This window comes from Nicotiana tabacum, chromosome 19 (assembly GCF_000715075.1).
Source record: "Nicotiana tabacum cultivar K326 chromosome 19, ASM71507v2, whole genome shotgun sequence".
In the NCBI taxonomy this organism is placed as follows: domain Eukaryota; kingdom Viridiplantae; phylum Streptophyta; class Magnoliopsida; order Solanales; family Solanaceae; genus Nicotiana; species Nicotiana tabacum.
In genome coordinates, this window is record NC_134098.1 from 49,782,638 (window position 1) to 49,802,022 (window position 19,385).

At 40.6% G+C, this 19,385-nt stretch overlaps 1 protein-coding gene across 1 annotated transcript; it reads right to left on the minus strand.

Annotated features, from left to right (window-relative positions):
• Positions 1–239: 239 nt before the first annotated feature.
• On the minus strand, positions 240–17,092 carry LOC107790245 (uncharacterized). Its single transcript, XM_016612150.2, has 7 exons — positions 16,759–17,092; positions 16,340–16,441; positions 15,939–16,053; positions 14,401–14,516; positions 1,600–1,788; positions 927–1,069; positions 240–759 (listed from the first exon to the last, which is right to left on the minus strand). Exons 1-7 carry the CDS (start codon positions 16,878–16,880, stop codon positions 578–580), a joined length of 969 nt encoding a protein of 322 aa, XP_016467636.1. The 5' UTR covers positions 16,881–17,092; the 3' UTR covers positions 240–577.
• Positions 17,093–19,385: the final 2,293 nt, after the last annotated feature.

The following is a 19,385-nucleotide window of genomic DNA, read 5'->3' on the forward strand; positions in this document are numbered from 1 at the left end:
AATATTTATAAATATTTAATTGTAAACCCAATTATTATTATATAGTAACTGTTATAGGAACTCATAAACTTCAAATTTTGAATTGGATCTGCTTCCGCTATCATATCCAAGCTCCACTCTTTCCATTACTTTCTGGAGTTAGTACACCACGTATGGGAAAAGACCTCATGGCATGGGCGCAATAGCGACATTACACATTGACTTTGACACAGGGGATCATGAAATTGCCATTTTCGATGGGACATGAACAGTAGACTTAATATGCATATCAGCTTAAAACATGGAAAGGAAACATAAACTATAGTTTATACAGTTTATAAAACCATTGCTCCATCTCGAGCAAGGGTGAAGCTACTTTATCCGAAGGATGGTCAATTGACCAAGTTGACCATCCTTCGTCGACAAATTACACTGTTTATATAGATAAAATATTAGCTTTTAGAGGTGTATAACATATACTGAACACCCTTTGTCGGGGAATTTTTCACTTCTTTCAAGTTTGAACACCCTTGCGAAAATTCCTGGTTTCGCCACTGATCTCGAGAATTATGAGTATTTATACTCACGACAGCTAACCTCAGGCACTCAGTGACATGGAAATGACAGAGGACAACTTATATTTGCGTGGTTTAATTGAACCTTGGGTTTGAAATTTCACTTCTGTGCAGGATCGAACAGTGACTTCCTTCCATTCAGAAGCTGATACTCCTTCTCCCCGATAAACTCGGGGGCAGTATAGAACTTTGAGCTTTGAATGAGCTGCATCTCGCAAAGCAACAATGCTTTATTTAGAATTTCAGCTAAGTATAAGATCGATTTGCCATGCAGAACATGTCTAACCAACATAATGAAGATATTATAAGGAATCCTTCTACTGAATCAGGCCAGCAGAATTTCCTTACTACAAAGTATTTTAGTTTCCTTACCCAGACCAAACATGCTCGTTTTCTGGATCTCTAATCTACTAACTTTTGATCTCCTGATATTTCTCATTTCCTGAACATCTTCTCTGTTTCCTTTGAACTCCAGAAACTCTCCATGGAGACATTTATTACCTTTAAGCTCTAACCTGCATATATTCAGAAGAATTTTAGTAAACCTAGAACGAAAAGGTTAAACTTGACTGAGAGTATACAAAGTTCAAATTTCATTTAACAGAATATAAGGGAAATTATTTCCACATCAAGCTGCTGTGCTTCTGTTGAATGACTTTCATTTCTTTGATGTTCACATTCTTCCTCTCTCAATCACACGGAAGACATATCTTGGATGTTTTTTCCAAAGAAAGCTGATATTTTCAACTTTACTAGTAATGCTACCAAATGCTTACTGCACTCATGTCACCAAAATTCAAATAGTGGGTTCCATCACTAGATAGACTTCCTATGACCATGTGGATTAAACAGCCAGCTTCCTCTAGATAGATGCTATTCTTCAATATCTGCCCAGTTTATCACAATGCAAATAATTTAATTACAGAAACAATTGAAATACATTACTTCTGGACAAACAGTTGGACCAACTGTTTCCCTCCAATTCCTGCAAACATCATCGAATTTAGACATGAAAACAAACAAAAATATACGCAAGACAACAGACCTATCCGATGTCGGAGCTGTATTAAGAACGAAGTTAAGCTTCTCATTTATTGATTCCTGCATTTCCTTCTTCCCACTACGAAATGCACCTTTAATCCAACCAGAAAGCATGTTTTTATATTCTGGTTTTAGTTGCATCCACTGGTCATATGTTATGACCTCGGGCGGAAAAGAGGCCGAGCTAATGGCACTGCAAAGGCAGAAACAGGCTTTAGACCAGTCCATGCAAAACAACTTTAAATATCACAAGACAAACAAAATGTGACATTTGAACGACAACAATGGTTTATGACAGAAAACCCGAATTATAACACATTGACTTATATTCCATAGAAGCAACTACGAATTTGCTCCAAACCGGGCTTTGGTATTATTAAGGCCAGAGAGCCCACATCAACAACAACAACAACATACCCAGTATTATCCCACATCGTGGGGTCTGGGGAGGGTAGTGTGTACGCAGACCTTTCCCCTACCTTGTGAGGATAGAGAGGTTGTTTCCAATAGACCCTCGGCTCAAGAAAGTATGAGCACCGCATTAGTGAAAATATAGACAAGAAGGGACAGTACCAAAAAGCCATATAGAAGCAGAATAAAAACAACATAGTAAGGTGATCAACAATGAAAGAAAACAACGGTTAGTCATAAAAACCTACTACCAACAGAAAGCGAGACTGTGTGTCAATACTACTGTTATGATCACTCTAGACTACCTACTCTACTACCCTAATCGTCGACCTCCATACCTTCCTATCAAGGGTTATGTCCTCGGTAAGCTGAAGTTGTGACATGTCTTGCCTACTCACCTCTCCCGACCTCTTCTTTGGCCTACCTCTACCTCTCCTTAGGCCCTCCAATGTCAACCTCTCACACCTCCTCACCGGGGCGTCTATGCTCCTCCTTACATGACCAAACCACCTAAGTCGCGCTTCCCGCATCTTGTCCTCAATAGGGGCCACACCCACCTTGTCGCGAATAACCTCATTTCTGATCCTATCTAACCTGGTGTGCCCGCACATCCATCTCAACATCCTCATCTCTGCTACCTTCATCTTCTGGACATGAGCAATCTGCCAACACTCAGCCTCATACATCGTTGGTCTGACCACCACTCTGTAGAGCCTACATCGTTCTTGGTTAATTTTGCATGAAATAAAATTCAAACGGCTGTAAAGAAGCAACTCAATTTTTTTAATTCATGGTAAATTGACCGGTTGATCAATGAGGAACTCCAACCAGTGAAATTATGTAAAGCCTACGTGGAAAGGATGGTGAAACGTGCAACTGTATGGACAAACGGAAAAATCAAGCGCTAAACCTTTGAAACGGTCCATGACAACCGAGGAAAACTTGTCAAATAAGTTAAAGACTTAGATGCTTAATTAGGAGATTGGATGGGTCTTTTATGTCTTAAGCATCAAGGAACAACCCATTTAACCAAGCTATGTGTAAGCTACATTAAGTTCAAACTATGGCTTTAGGATTCAAAACTATGAAGAGAAACAATACAGCAAGCTCTGAAACAACTGCTGCTGGAGATAACTAGCTTATATATATCTTCTGATTAGTGAGGAAGTCTTCCCTTCAACACTATGTTTCTCAATGATACTGAATCAGGAACAGAGGTATTTTTATTTGGGACATGTACAATCATTGAGCCGGCATTAAGGTCACACTTGTTGTCTGTTGACCAACTCTAAGTCTAGAAGAAGTAACTTGAGAAAGTATTGTGCAAAAATGTGATGATCCGATAGGTCATTTATAGATTTAACCCTCAATTATGTGTTTCGAAATTTCGAAGAGCTCTGTTTAGCCTTCATCGATTTGCGTGCGCAGTCCGTGTCTTTTTCCGAAAGAGTTTTAGGTGAAAAATTGCCGAAAATGTGAAACCGTGCCTTAAAACTCATTTGAGTTGACTTCGGTCAACGTTTTGAGCAAACAGACCCAGATCAGTATTTTGACGGTCCCGGTAGGTCCGTATCGTAATTTGGGACTTGGGCGTATGCCCGGAATCGAATTCGGAAGTCCCTAACTCGAATTATCGCAATTTATTGAAAACTAAAAGCTTAAAGATTTAAAGAATTAATAAGTTTGACTGAAGTTTGACTTTGTGGCTACCGGGTCCGGATTTTGGTTCCGGAACTTGGTATATGTTCATTACTATATTTATGACTTGTCTGCAAAATTTGGTGCAAACCGGAGTTGATTTGACGTAATTCAGATATCCAGTTGAAAAATTGAAAGTTCTTTAAGTTTCATTGAAAATTTCATTCACTTTGGTGTCCGATTCGTAGTTCTAAGTGTTATTTTGGTGTTTTGATCGTGCGAGCGAATTTGTATGATGTTTTTGGATTTGTGTGCATGTTTGGTTTGGAGCCCCGAGGGCTCGGGTGAGTTTCGGATAGGCTTCGGAGTGGTTTTGGACTTAGAATAATAGTTGGTGCAAGTTTCATCTGGTGCTGGACTACACACTTCGCAAATGCGAGGTCAGGCTCGCTCGCAAATGCGAGCCTCGCTTTTGCGAAGGACACTTCGCATTTGTGAGCATGGGCTGGGACTGGGGTTCTCGCATTTGCGAGATTTCTGTCGCATTTGCGATAGTATCATGTTCGCAAATGCGAACATATTCGAACAAATTGTTCTCATTTGCGATGGCATTAGAGGTGTGAAACCTTCGCATTTGCGAAGACTTTTTCGCATTTGCGGGGTTCGCAATTGCGAACCCAGGTCGCAATCTGCGCCTGGTCAAAAGCTGTGAAAGACGGGATTTTAGCTCATTCTTTCAAATTCTTAACCCTAAACCCCTTAGAGGCGATTTTCCCAAGAGCTTTTCTTCCTAAATTCATTGGTAAATGGCTCTGATCTACTTTCTTTCAATTACCCATTACCTTCCATAAGATTTCGACTTTAAATCTAGGGTTTCCATGGTAGAAATTAGTGATTTGGGTAGAATTAGGGATTTTTGTAAAATTGAGATTTAGACCTCGAATTGAGGTCGAATTAGGAATTGAATTGCATAATCGGGCTCGGGGATGAATGGGTCTGAACCTCGAGTTTTGACCAAGCGGGCCCGGGGTTGACTTTTATTGACTTTTTCAATAATGATCTAAATTGAACCTCTTTCATTCGTGAGTAGTTTCTAAAGCTTATTTTGAATCGTTTGGTCAATAATTTGCTAGATTTGGTTGGTTTGGAGGCTTGTTCGAAAGGCAAGGCCGTGATTGAATTTTGAGTTGATTGCGGAGTGAGGTAAGTATTGGATCTAACCTTGACTAGAGGGAATTAGGAACCCTTGATGCTATGTGTTATGTGAATTTCATGAGTAGCGGCGTATATGCGAGGTGACGAGTGTCTATACGCCGTCAATTACTTGTTTCCATGTCTACCCATACTTCATTAATTATAGTATTTCATGTCTTGATTAATACATGCCTTAATTGATTCTCATGCCTTAACTTGTTACTTGTCATTTATTATCCTCGCATAATAAAATGTTAATTTCTCTCATGCTTCTATGCTTAATTGACATTTGCCTTAATTGTATTACTTGTACCTCTTTACCTATTATATATTTGATTGTCTTGTTGCGCAATATTAAGTGTAGCTTTACATGATTTGGTACGAGTTTCTTTCTTGATGTATAGTTTTCATATTCATTAATCATAGAGATTCTTGTGATTCGAGTTGTTAAATCGATTGCACTTATTGATGTAGTTATATTGATATGGTGGGATCGGGTTTCGCGCCGCAACAGGTGAAATAAGGGTGGATTTATATGGTGAAACAAGGGTGACTTTATATTGATACGGTGGATTGGGTTGCGCGCCGCAACAGGTGAAATAAGGGTGAATTGATATGGTGAAATAAGGGTGAATTATGATATTGACTCCGATTATATGGTGGGATCGGATTGCGTACCGCAACATATATGTATTTATTATTATTGATATTTATATGGTGGAATAAGGGAGGATAGTGTTGTACGGTGGGATCGGGTTGTGCACCGCAACATTTTATGTATTTCTATTCCTTATTGTGTTGTGTTGGCTTCGGTACTTTCATACGAGACTCTAGGGATTGGTATTTCTGGCATTTACTGATTTTTCTTCAAAGATTGAGTTATATTCATGAGTTAACTGCGTATAGGTTACATTGTAAGTGACCCATCTTAGCCTCGTCACTACTTCGTCGAGGTTAGGCCAAGCGGTCGGTTGTACTCATACTACATTCTGCACATCTTGTGCAGATTTTGGAGTCGGTCCCAGCGGCGGTCAATAGATTGCTCGGGTTGACTATCAGTGTGGAGACTTGAGGTACAGTTGCTCGACGTTCGTAGCACTGAAGTCCCCTCCTACTTTATCTTAGTTGTGTATTTTTCTTTTAGACATCTTTACTTTCATTCAGACCTTTATCTGTAGTATTTTAGTAGCTCGTGCACTTGTGACACCAGATTCGGGGTTGTATTAAATACTTCAGTTGTTATGGTTTTTCGCGCTTTACTTCAGATTTATTTCAATTATTTCGGTTTCTTTACTATTATTTAATCTGAACTGTTAAAAACATGGATAAACTATTCTAACGTTGGCTTGCCTAGCAAATGAAATGTTAGGAGTCATCATGGCCCCGAGGGCGGGATTTCCGGGTCATGACAAGTTGGTAACATAGCACTAGGTTACCTAGGTCTCACGAGTCACGAGCAAGCTTAGTAGAGTCTGGAGAATCGGTACGGAGACGTGTGTACTTATCTTCCAGAGGCTATGGAGTTTAGGAAAAATGTCACTTCTTTCTTACTGCCTGGGATCAGTTCTCACACCTATTTCTAGAGAAGTTCATCCCTGTCACCCTAAGAAAGCAGTATCGCAGGCAGTTTGAGCGACGTCAGCAGGATGGTATGACTGTCACCCAGTATGAGACTCGATTTGTGGACTTAGCTCACCATGCCACTATCTTGCTTCCAACTGATAAGGAGCGAGTGAGGAGATTTATTGATGGGCTCACTTACACTCTCAGGCTTCAAATGGCCAAGGAGACAGGGAGTGATATTTCTTTCCAGACGGCTGTAGATATTGCCAAACGGATCGAGTTGGTTCGTGCTCAGGAGATGGGGCCGGTGTGAGATAAGAGGCTCTATCATTCCGGTAGTTTCAGCGGTGCCTCATCTGGAGGCAGGGGTGCTTTTGGTAGAGGCCATCCTCCAAGGCCATTTCATTCAGCGCTTCAGGCATCTCACAGTGCTTCTGGGGGTCGTGGTCCTAATGTGCCTTATTCTGGGCAGCCAGCCTACAGTGCACCATCATCTCCTATCAGTGCGCCTCCGATTCAGAGCTATCACTGTGGTTATCCGGCCCGTTCGGGTCAGCTTCACTTTCAGCAACCACAGGAGCAGAATGGGTGTTTTGAGTGTGGTGGTATTGGGCATATCAGGAAGTCCTGCCCGAGATTATTGGGCGGCATGCCACAGCAGAGTTCTCGTGCATGGTTCCAGCACCGGTGGCTCCACCGCCCGCTCAGCCAGCCAGGGGCAGGGGTCAAGCAGCCAGAGTTGGGGGTCAGGTCGTTAAAGGTGGAGGTCAGGCCACCCAGCTAGAGGTCGTCCTAGAGATGTAGTTCAGAGTTGAGGGGCCCAGCCCCGATGTTATGCTTTCTCAGCTAGGCCTGAGGCCGAGTCATCTGACGCCCTTATCACAGGTATTGTTCCTGTTTGCCATAGAGATGCCTCACTTCTATTTGATCCGGAATCTACTTATTCCTACGTGTCATCCTATTTTGCTTCATATCTGATTGTGCCTTGTGATTCTTTGAGTGCTCCTCTGTATGTATCCATGCCTGTGGGAGATTCTATTATGGTAGATCGTGTCAATCGCTTGTGTGTGGTTACCATTGGAAGTCTTGAGACTAGTGTAGATCTTCTACTTCTTGATATGGTAGATTTTGATGTTATCTTGAGTATGGATTGAATGTCACCTTATCATGCTATATTGGAGTGTCACGCCAAGACGATGACCTTAGCCGTGCCGGGGTTGCCTCGATTAGAGTGGAGGGGGACTCTTGGTCATTCTACCAGCAGGGTTATCTCTTATGTGAAGGCTCGACGCATGGTCAAGAAGGGGTGTCTAGCTTATTTGGCCTATGTCCGTGATTCTAGTGCGGAGGTTCCTTTCATGGATTCAGTGCCAGTTGTTCGTGAGTTTCCAGAGATGTTTCCTGCAGACCTGTCGGGGATGCCACCTGACAAAGATATTGATTTCTGTATTGATTTGGCTCCGGGCACTCGGCCCATTTCTATTCCGCCATACAGTATGGCCCCGCCGGAGTTGAAGGAGTTAAAGGAACAGTTGCAAGATTTGCTTGATAGGGGTTCATTAGACCTAGTGTTTCGCCCTGGGGTACGCCTGTGTTGTTCGTGAAGAAGATTAATGGATCGATGAGAATGTGTATAGACTATCGGCAGTTGAACAAAGTCACTATCAATAACAAGTATCTGTTGCCGAGGATTGATGAATTATTTGATCAGCTTCAGGGTGCCAAAGTGTTTTCGAAGATTGATTTGAGGTCTGGCCAGTGTTATCAAAGGCGAAAAGCGCAAAAAAGCTCTAAGGTCCGTTGAGGCTTTAAGCGCAAAGCGCAAATAAAATGTGGGTTTTAATGAAAAAAGGCGCAACGGGAGAAAAAGTAAAAATATACATGTAGTCCAAGACTAATCATTATAAGCATGAATAACAAATATATGAACTAATCATTATAAGCATGAATAACAAATATATGAACAAAGAAATTGAAAAAACATTCACGATAAAGTGAAATATCAATTGTTTAAGGTCGCCTTTTCAGGATTACAATCATTGGCAAGAAAAAGTATGCCTTAGAGCTTTGATGCGACACTAAAGAGCCCACAAGGCGAGGAGAAGCACTCAACGTATTTGAGCCTCTTAAGCAAGCTTTAAGCGCGCCTTTGACAACACTGGGTCTGGCTACCATCAGTTGAGGATTAGGGCATCCGATGTCCCTAAGACGGCTTTTCGAACTCGGTATGGGGATTATGAGTTCCTAGTAAAGTCATTTGGGTTGACAAATGCCCCAGCAGCATTCATGGATTTGATGAACCAGGTGTTCAAGCCCTACTTGGATTCTTTTGTGATTGTATTCATTGATGATATCTTGATCTACTCCCGCAGTCGAGAGGAGCATGAGCAGCATCTTCGGATTGTACTTCAGCCTCTGAGAGATAGCCAGTTATATGCCAAGTTTTCAAAGTGTGAGTTTTGGTTAGACTCAATCGCCTTTTTGGGACATGTTGTATCAGTAGAGGGCATAAAGGTAGATCCTAAGAAGATTGAGGCAGTTCAGAACTGGCCTAGACCTACTTCAGCTACAGAGATCCGGAGTTTTCTGGGTTTGGCAGATTATTATCGCCGGTTCGTGGAGGGGTTTTCATCTATAGCAGCCCCATTGACCAGATTGGCCCAAAAGGGTGCCCCATTCAGATGGCCGGACGAGTGTGAGTTGAGCGTTCAGAAGCTCAAGATTGCTTTGACTACGGCGCCAGTGTTGGTGTTGCTCACTGGTTCAGGATCTTACACGGTGTATTGTGATGCATCTCATATTGGGCTCGGTGCCATATTGATGCAGGATGACAGGGTGATTGCATACGCGTCGCGGTAGTTGAAGGTTCACGAGAAGAATTACCCTGTTCATGAGTTGGAGTTGGCAGCCATTGTTCATGCGTTGAAGATTTGGAGGCACTATCTTTACGACGTGTCATGCGGGGTATTCACGGATCATCAAAGTCCTCAATATTTGTTCAAACAAAAGGATCGCAATTTGAGTCAGGGAAGGTGGTTGGAGTTGTTGAAAGACTATGATGTCACCATTTCGTATGATCCCGGGAAGGCCAATGTGGTGGCCGATGCCTTGAGTAGAAAGGCAACGAGTATAGGTAGCCTTGTGTATATCCCAGTTGGTGAGAGACTGCTCGCAGGAGATGTTCAGGATTTCGCCAATCAGATTGTGAGGTTAGATGTTTCAGAGCCTAGTCATGTTTTAGCTTGCACAGTCACTCGGTCTTCCTTGTATGAGCGCATCAGAGAGCGTCAGTATGATGATACTCATTTGCTTGTCCTTAAGGACACGGTGTGGCACAGTGGTGCCAAGCAGGTTACTGTTGGAAATGATGGAGTTTTGAGGATGCAGGGCCGTATTTGTGTGTCCAATGTGGATGGGCTTCGTGAGTTGATCCTCGAGGAGGCCCACAGTTCCCGATATTTCATTCATCCGAGTGCCGCCAAGATGTATCAGGACTTGCGGCAACATTATTGGTGGAGGGGGATAAAGAAGGATATAGTTGCATATGTAGCTCGGTGTCTAAATTGCCAGCAAGTAAAGTACGAGCATCAGAGACCTGGTGGTTTGCTTCAGAAGTTAGAGATTCTTGAGTGGAAGTGGGAGCGTATCACTATGGATTTTGTTGTTGGACTCCCACGGACTCAAAAGAAGTTCGACGCCGTATGTGTCATTGTGGACAATTGACCAAGTCCGCACATTTCATTCCAGTTGCAGTTACCTATTCTTCAGAGCGGTTAGCTGAGATCTACCTCCGCGAGATTGTCCGTCTTCACGGTGTGCCTGTGTCTATCATTTCTGATTGAGGTACGCAGATCACCTCGCACTTCTAGAGGGCTGTACAGCGTGAGTTGGGCACGCAGGTTGAGTTGCACAGCATTTCATCCCTAGACGGACGGACAGTCCGAGCGCATTATTCAGATATTAGAGGACATGTTTTGCGCTTGTGTTATGGATTTCGGGGGTTCTTGGGACCAGTTCTTGCCACTTGCGGAGTTTGCCTACAACAACAGCTACCAGTCTAGCATTCAGATGGCTCCCTATGAAGCATTATACGGGAGGCGGTGTCGTTCGCCAATTGGATGGTTCGAGTCGGGGAGGCTCGGTTGTTGGGTATAAATTTGGTACAGGATGCCTTGGATAAGGTCAAGATTATTCAGGATCGACTTCGCACCGCTCAGTCTAGGCAGAAGAGTTATGTCGACCGTAGAGTTCGTGATATTGCATTCATGGTCGAAGAGAGGGTGTTGCTCCGGGTTTCACCCATGAAGGGTGTGATGAGATTTGGAAAGAAGGGCAAGTTGAGCCTCAGCCCTAGGTATATCGGACCTTTTGATAAAGAGTGGGTGAGGTGGCCTACAAGCTCACATTGCCACCCAGTTTATCAGCAATCCATCCGGTGTTCCATGTGTCCATGCTCCGGAAGTATCACGGTGATTCGTCCCATGTGTTGAATTTCAGCTAAGTTCAATTGGACAAGGATTTGACTTATGAGGAGGAGTCGGTGGCTATTCTAGTCAGGCAGATCCGCCAGTTGCGGTGTAAGAGTTATCCTTCAGTTCGAGAGCAGTTGAGAGGTCAGTCGATCGAGGAAGCCATTTGGGATTCTGAGTCGGACATGCGGAGCAGATATCCACACCTTTTCACCAATCCAGGTACTTTTCTTTGACCGTTCGCGGACGAACGTTTGTTTTAGAGGTGGAGAATGTGATGATTTGATCGGTCATTTATAGATTTAATCCTCAATTTTATGTTTCGAAACCCCGAATAGCTCCATTCAGCCTTTCTCGATTTGCGTGCGCAGTTTGTGTCTTTTTCCGGAAGAGTTTTATGTGAAAAACTGACGAAAATATAAAATCGTGCCTTAAAACTCATTTGAGTTGACTTCATTCAGCGTTTTGAGCAAACGGACCCGGATCAGTGTTTTGACGGTCGTGGTGGGTTCGTATCGTAATTTGGGACTTGCTCGTATGCCCGGAATCGAATTCGGAAGTCCCTAGCTCGAATTATCGTAATTTGTTGAAAACTAGAAGCTTAAAGGTTTAAAGAATTAATAAGTTTGACCGAATTTTGACTTTGTTGCTACCGGGCCCGGATTTTGGTTCCGGAACCTAGCATAGGTTCATTATAGTATTTATGACTTGTCTGCAAAATTTGGTGCAAACCAGAATTGATTTGACGTAATTCGGACGTCCGGTTGAAAAATTGAAAGTTCTTAAGTTTCATTGAAAATTTCATTCGTTTTGGTGTCTGATTCGCAGTTCTAGGTGTTATTTTGGTGTTTCGATCGCGCAAGCGAGTTCGTATGATGTTTTTCGACTTGTATGCATGTTTGGTTTTGAGCCCCGAGGACTCGGGTGAGTTTCGGATAGGCTTCAGAGTGGTTTTGGACTTAGAATCATAGCTGGTGCAAGTTTCATCTGGGGCTAGACTGTAGACTTCGCAAATGCGAGCCTCGCTTTTGCGAAGGACACTTCACATTTGCGAGCATGGGCTAGAACTGGGGTTCTCGCATTTGCGAGATTTCTGTCGCATTTACGATAGTATCGTGTTCGCAATTGTGAACAAATTGTTCGCATTTCCGATGACAACAGAGATGTGAAACCTTCGCATTTGCGAAGACTTTTTCACATTTGCGGGGTTCGCAATTGCGAACCCCAGGTCGCAATTGCGGGTTCGCAATTGCAACATCTGCGCTTGGTCAAAAAGCTATGAAAGACGGGATTTTAGCTCATTCTTTCAAATTCTTAACCCTAAACACCTTAGAGGCGATTTTCCCAAGAGCTTTTCTTCCTAAATTTATTGGTAAGTGACTCTAATCTACTTTCTTTCAATTACCCATTACCTTCCATAAGATTTCAACTTTAAATCTAGGGTTTCCATGGTAGAAATTAGGGATTTGGGTAGAATTAGGGATTTTTGTAAAATTGAGATTTAGACTTCGAATTGAGGTCGGATTTCGAATTGAAATTGCATAACCGGGCTCGGGGGTAAATGGGTGATCGGATTTTGGACCAAACCTCGGGTTTTGACGAAGTGGGCCCGGGGTTGACTTTTGTTGACTTTTTTAATAATGATCTAAATTGAACCTCTTTCATTCGTGAGTAGTTTCTAAAGCTTATTTTGAATCGTTTGGTCAATAATTTGCTAGATTTTGTTGCTTTGGAGGCTTGTTCGAAAGGCAAGATCGTGATTGAATTTTGAGTTGATTACGGAGTGAGGTAAGTATTGGATCTAACCTTGACTTAAGGGAATTAGGAACCCTTGATGCTATGTGTTATGTGAATTTCATGAATAGCGGCGTATATGCGAGGTTACGAGTATACGCCATCAATTACTTGTTTCCATGTCTACCCGTACTTCATTAATTATAGTATTTCATGTCTTGGTTGTTATATGCCTTAATTGATTCACATGCCTTAACTTGTTGTCATTTATTATCCTCGCATCATAAAATGTTAATTTCTATCATGCTTCTATGCTTAATTGATATTTGCCTTAATTGTATTACTTGTACCTCTTTACCTGTTATATATTTGACTGTCTTGTTTCTCAGTATTAAGTGTAGCTTTTCATGATTTGGTACGAGATTCCTTCTTGATGTGTAGTTTTTATATTCATTAATCATAGAGATTCTTGTGATTCGAGTTGTTAAATCGATTGCACTTATTGATGTAGTTATATTGATATGGTGGGATCGGGTTGCGCGCCGCAACAGGTGAAATAAGGGTGGATTTATATGGTGAAATAAGGGTGACTTTATATTGATACGGTGGGATTGGGTTGCGCGCAGTAACATGTGAAATAAGGGTGGATTGATATGGTGAAATAAGGGTGAATTATAATATTGACTCCGATTATATAGTGGGATCGGGTTGCGTGCCGCAACATATATTTACTTATTATTATTGATATTTATATGGTGGAATAAGGGAGGATAGTGTTGTACGGTGGGATTGGGTTGCAGGTGAAATAAGGGTGGATTTATATGGTGAAACAAGGGTGACTTTATATTGATACGGTGGGATTGGGTTGCGCGCCGCAACAGGTGAAATAAGGGTGGATTGATATGGTGAAATAAGGGTGAATTATGATATTGACTCCGATTATATGGTGGGATCGGGTTGCGTGCCGCAACATATATGTATTTATTATTATTGATATTTATATGGTGGAATAAGGGAGGATAGTGTTGTATGGTGGGATCGGGTTGCGCGCCGCAGCATTTTATGTATTTCTATTCCTTATTGTGTTGTGTTGGCTTCAGTACTTTCATACAAGACTCTAGGGATTGGTATTTCTGGCATTTACTGGTTTTTCTTCGAAGATTGAGTTATTTTCATGAGTTAACTGCCTTATTTCGTTTCCGTATTTTCCTTTCCTATCATTATTTTATAATGCGTATAGGTTACATTGTAAGTGACCCGCCTTAGCCTCGTCACTACTTCGTCGAGGTTAGGTTCGGCATTTACAGAGTACATGTGGGTTGTACTTATACTACACTCTGCACATCTTGTGCAGATTTTGGAGTCGGTCCCAGCGGCGGTCAATAGATTGCTCGGGTTGAATATCAGTGTATAGACTTGAGGTACGGCTACTCGACGTTCGCAGCCCTGAAGTCCCCTCCTACTTTATCTCAGCTGTGTTTTTCTTTTAGACAGCTTTACTTTCATTCCGACCTTTATCTGTAGTATTTTAGTAGCTCGTGCACTTGTGACACCAGATTCGAGGCTGTATTAGATACTTTAGTTGTTATGGTTTTCCGCACATTACTTCAGATTTATATCAATTATTTCGGTTTCTTTATTATTATTTAATCTGAACTGTTAAAAACATGGATAAACTATTCTAACGTTGGCTTGCCTAGCAAGTGAAATGTTAGGCGCCATCACGGTCCCGAGGGCAGAATTTCTGGGTCGTGACAAAAAAGTACTTTAATTTCAACATTTAATAAAATGCTTGCCTGAAATTGGGGTTTGAACATATAACTTTAGAAGACAAGTATCCTTCAGGAAGAGCAACCCCCCTTTGTTCGAGATAAGATTCAAGAATGGGAACTAATCGTTCTGCCTCTGCTGCCTGAAATATAGAAACTTAAATCACGCAATGGAATTAAGAAAAGCAACATTCCACATGCAGTCCTTTCCAAAGTTAAGGAACCATATGATCAAAACTTAATTACTCGATGAGAAGATATTGTCGACCAGAGCATGCACCGCAACAGAAATGATGCAAGAATGAAAAGAAGAAAGCAAAAGAGGGTATCTGAATTAAATTGTATCCCCACCAAATATCCTAGAAGCGGCAATTCAATGCAGAACATAATAAAATCTCACTATAAAACTTTGCGAGGACAAGGGGTCATAACTACCATTGCATAAAGATGAGCTTACTCTCCATACAATCAAACAGCCAACAGCAAATGCCAACTGCTAATCTCCTGGTTGCATCTCCTCTCAGAGAGAGCCTTTAGGGATATGCTTCATCATATGAACAACAGTGCCATAAAGTTGCGCCTCCAAGATACTTTCTTTGCCAGACAGTTCAAGCCCATTCATTGAATAAGGGATGACATTGGTACTCCTACTTGGTTCTTCAGAGAAACTAATATGGAAAACTCATATAGTGAGTTAAATATTATTAATCGGGCTAAGCTAGCAGGCCCTACGGGTTGTTTTCTCTCTGTAAGCATTACCATCCGCAGCATAATGCTGGACTCTATGAAGCAAACTGCATTTCTTTTGCTACTTGATTTAATTATAGGAAGTAATTTCATAAAAAGTGTTGGGGGATTATTCAGATTTCACAAATTGGCTTTCAGAAATTGTTCATGCCAACTCCAGCATTAATTGGGGTAGAAATAATCAATACTATCAACATCCAATCGCAGAAACAACAAAATAACTCTGCAGTTTGGTCCAAGAAGATATTTTGTAACAGAACGGTTTCACGAGAGGGGATATAGCTGGCAGGGTGTTTTTAAGGGACAACTAACTTCAGTGAAAGAATGTCTGTAGTAAACATAAGCAAGGAAACTTATCTCTTCAGAGAGTGTTTGATATTCAATTTGAAATTCTACATGTAGAAAATCATGGGATTTATCTCACCAGTCACCACTGCTTTCCGTTAAAGTCCTTTTATGAAACCGAATATAAACAGCAAAAGAGATATAATTTCTTCTTGGCACAATCATGACGAACAAATTCTAGACAGCTTATTTGCATAGTCATGAAGACTAAAAGGAGACAATAATAGCATGTAGAACTACAGAGAATTACTCGTGTACAGGCATAAAGCAATTTTACGTTTAGAAATTCGCACAATATACAAACTCTACGCGATACTTGGCCTCATGAGTAGCAGTGAAAGTGTAAAAGCATAAATTTCACTAAACTTGTGCCACTAAGGCAAGGATTCGATGGACCTACCAAATCTTTCAAACATCAACTAGATTGAATCCCTAACATCAAACAAATAATAAAACAAAGATTTTCAGCTTACAGGATCTGAGATATGCTGGGTCTTGTATTTATGCCCTCCAGTGCAAACCCATCTCCCATCCTTATCAGTGGCCACAAATCCCGAGACATTCTTTACACAGATTACTACTGCTTCCCTGCAGAACGAAAACCTAATATTATCCCCTGGTTTTCTTTCAGGCTAATGAAGAGAAATAGAACTCTTTAATAACAGAGAGTGTTATTCTTGAGGTACCTTCTTGTATAAAATGAGCTTGAACAGACACAACACAAGTAAAAGAATATGGAAAACCAGAAAAGAGAAATCAACTTTAGTGTGTAAAAATCCTACTCAAACACAAAGCATTAAGATTATAGCAATAACCAAGGAACTATTTAAATATATACTAAACATTCGGGTTTGATATATTTAGATATACATACCGCTGTGTGACGAGAACTATATCAATACTTTGCCGAGAACCAGAATCAGCATCAGGAATTTGAAGCCCAACATAAACCTTACCACCATAGATCTTCTCAAGTCTAGTTTCACACAAAAAGGAAATGAGAATTATCATTAAATCACCAATCAGTGGAAAAGACCACAAAAAAGAAACCAAATAACCTATCTGTTCCAGACACTATTTTTTTAATTAATCGTTCCAAAAAGAAACTAACTTTTTATATTTGAAAACTATTTAGCTTTAAATTTTTCATTTGGAGTAAGCATGATAGTACTGTAACAATCCCAAGAGGGTGACCACCTATAGGTTATAGCAGGTAAAGGGTGGATTAACTCAGAAAAATGTGCTGAGTCTGACCCGAACACCTATCATTATCTTAAAGCTAGTGTGATATACCTTTGTGCAACGGAAAAGAGGGCATTGAAATCAGAGGCTTCGGTGTCGAGAAGGTCGTCGTCGTAAAAGAAGCGCTTAACCACTCTGTAAACGACTAGACCACAAATCAGCTGCACCCACATCCGGATTTCCTCACCGTCAGTCGCTGTTTCCGATTATGATTAATTGACTATGATAATTCGAGTATTAATTTTGGTGCACTACAAGTATTGATATGGAGCTGGAATATCTGGGTGACAATAGAGAGAGTTTGGGAAATGGGAGAATATACTTCCTATGAAAGTTTCGGAAGCTGAACGTGTATCATTGATTTTACAAATAGCCTGTTCGGTTCAATATTTACTTTTTTTTATGGGTATATGTATAGATTATACATTAATTATACATATATAATATATAAATTATATTCGGTTATTTAGGTTAATTATTTTTTATGATTTTGGAATTCACAAACAACTTGTAACCCCATTGTATCGTATTGTATTATATTATATTATCATACCAAAATAATATTTATTTTAATTATTTATTTAAAATTAATAATATTGTATTGTTAAATCCATAGCCTCATTTTACAAAATAACTGATTTGGTGTGATTGTTTTTTTATTTTTCTTTCCAATTATATCTTACTTATTACTCCATAATTATATTTTATCCTTTACCTTTTTTTAATTCCAAATCTCCAACCTATTGACCTACTTTATCTTTTTCAATCTTTTCTAGAATTGGTTCGTGTTTTTTTCATCTAAATCTCCAAAGTTCCGTTCGTTTCTTACTCCTTTTCCATCGTTCTATGATTATTATTTTTTGCTAATGATAGTTAATCTTTTCTTCAGTTTCTGCTCTTGTTTCTAAGCTACATAATTGGTGATAAATTAGTAGAAAGAGGTTTTCTTAAATTATTTTTATATGTTATTCTTGATATATTTAATATTTAAAATAATTGATGCTATTTTAGTAAACTTATCAGTTATATTATATTACGATATAGTCAAACCAAACAATAAAAATATTATTCAATAACAACAAATATTACAATCTATCTAAATATTGTATTTACAAAACGATATTGTTTACCCTTAAAATCGGATAACAATTGAATTTGTAAGTGGTTTTAAGGATATGTGATTTAACTTGACACAAAACGATAAATCAGATTGTAATTGAAATAGGCAATGAAAAAGTAAATGCAAACCACACAAGTTGAACAGTCTTGGCCTTGGAGGTTAGCCACCCTCGAGCCAAAAGTGTTTTGATTGATATCAGAACAAAATAACAAGAGAATGATAAGAACTTAAGGAGAATAATAATATATTGCTTTGAGATGCGTGTTACAATATGCCCAATGAATAATCAAACCCCTCTTTATATAGTAGAGGAATCCTACTTTAGGTACAATTCTATAAAAGGTAAAAGATCTCTTGATTCACTGATTGCCGGTTCCGTATTGATTCGTGTCGAGATTCCCGCCATAATATCCGACCAGTCATGGATATTTAGGATTATGTTAGTTACCTCAACAATGTTTCTCCGAGCTCATTCGAGGCTAATGTCGACACCAGACTTAATGTTCTTCGAAGGTAGTTTTTTCGACTTCGGGTTCTAGCTCGATGGGACTCGAGATCGATCTTCAGTCCTTGGTTGCCATGTTCCAATCCCAATTTACCAAGTTGTAGTCGAGCTCAACTTCGACCGTATACAGATAGTTCCCTCATTTTTCGGAGAGTAGACGATGAGAAACAATATGAACTTCCGATCCTTACTTCGATATTTTGTGACAGAAACGACAAAACAGTCGAAATGTCTCGTCAGTCAAGTCTTAATGGCATTAAATGCATGTCAGCTGTCGGTCGGCCACTCCCAGATGTGAACAGTCACTGAGAAACTATAAATACCCTCTTATTAGTTAATTCAAACTTTACTTTCAAACCTTCTACCCTCGTACCTTAGAAATTTCAACACTTCCAAGCATTAATTTTCTGATTACTCTGAAATCCTTTTATAAGAACTTCTATTCTTTACCCCAAACCATGAAGCATACTCTTCTAACTTCATCTTTTTCCTTCATTTTCCAAAGAAATGGCAAAGACTTCAAAATCTGTTCCTCAAAAAGAGACTCCTTCCACCTCATGGCCGGCTACCGAAGAGACCGATTCACACATAGCTATCAAGGAACCAGCACCAGAACCTCCTCTAAAAATGTTCATCCCGGGGGGATTCTCAGTCAATGCTGATTTTAAAATCGAAAAGCCATCCTCCGTACCAGGCCGGCGTGAGAAGGTCTTGAGGTACATCTGTTCGATCACCGAGGACATTCTCTCTGAAGTCAAGAGGGATTGTAACTGGGCTGACAAGCATGTGGTAGTTTCCGAACCTGACGAGGCCATCACCACCCACGTCGAGTGAGTTTTAAGTGTTTACACTTATCCCTTCACATTGGGTCCCTTGGACCCGGTCATCATCGACTTCTGCAAGAGATACGAGGTAACCCTCGGCCAGATTCACCCTTCTTTCTGGAGGATCATAATCCTCCTCTGTTTCTTCGTGAGCAAGATTGAGGGGTGCCCTTTCACGATCGACCACCTTATGCATTTGTACAGTCCCCGACTCTACTGGGGATGACTG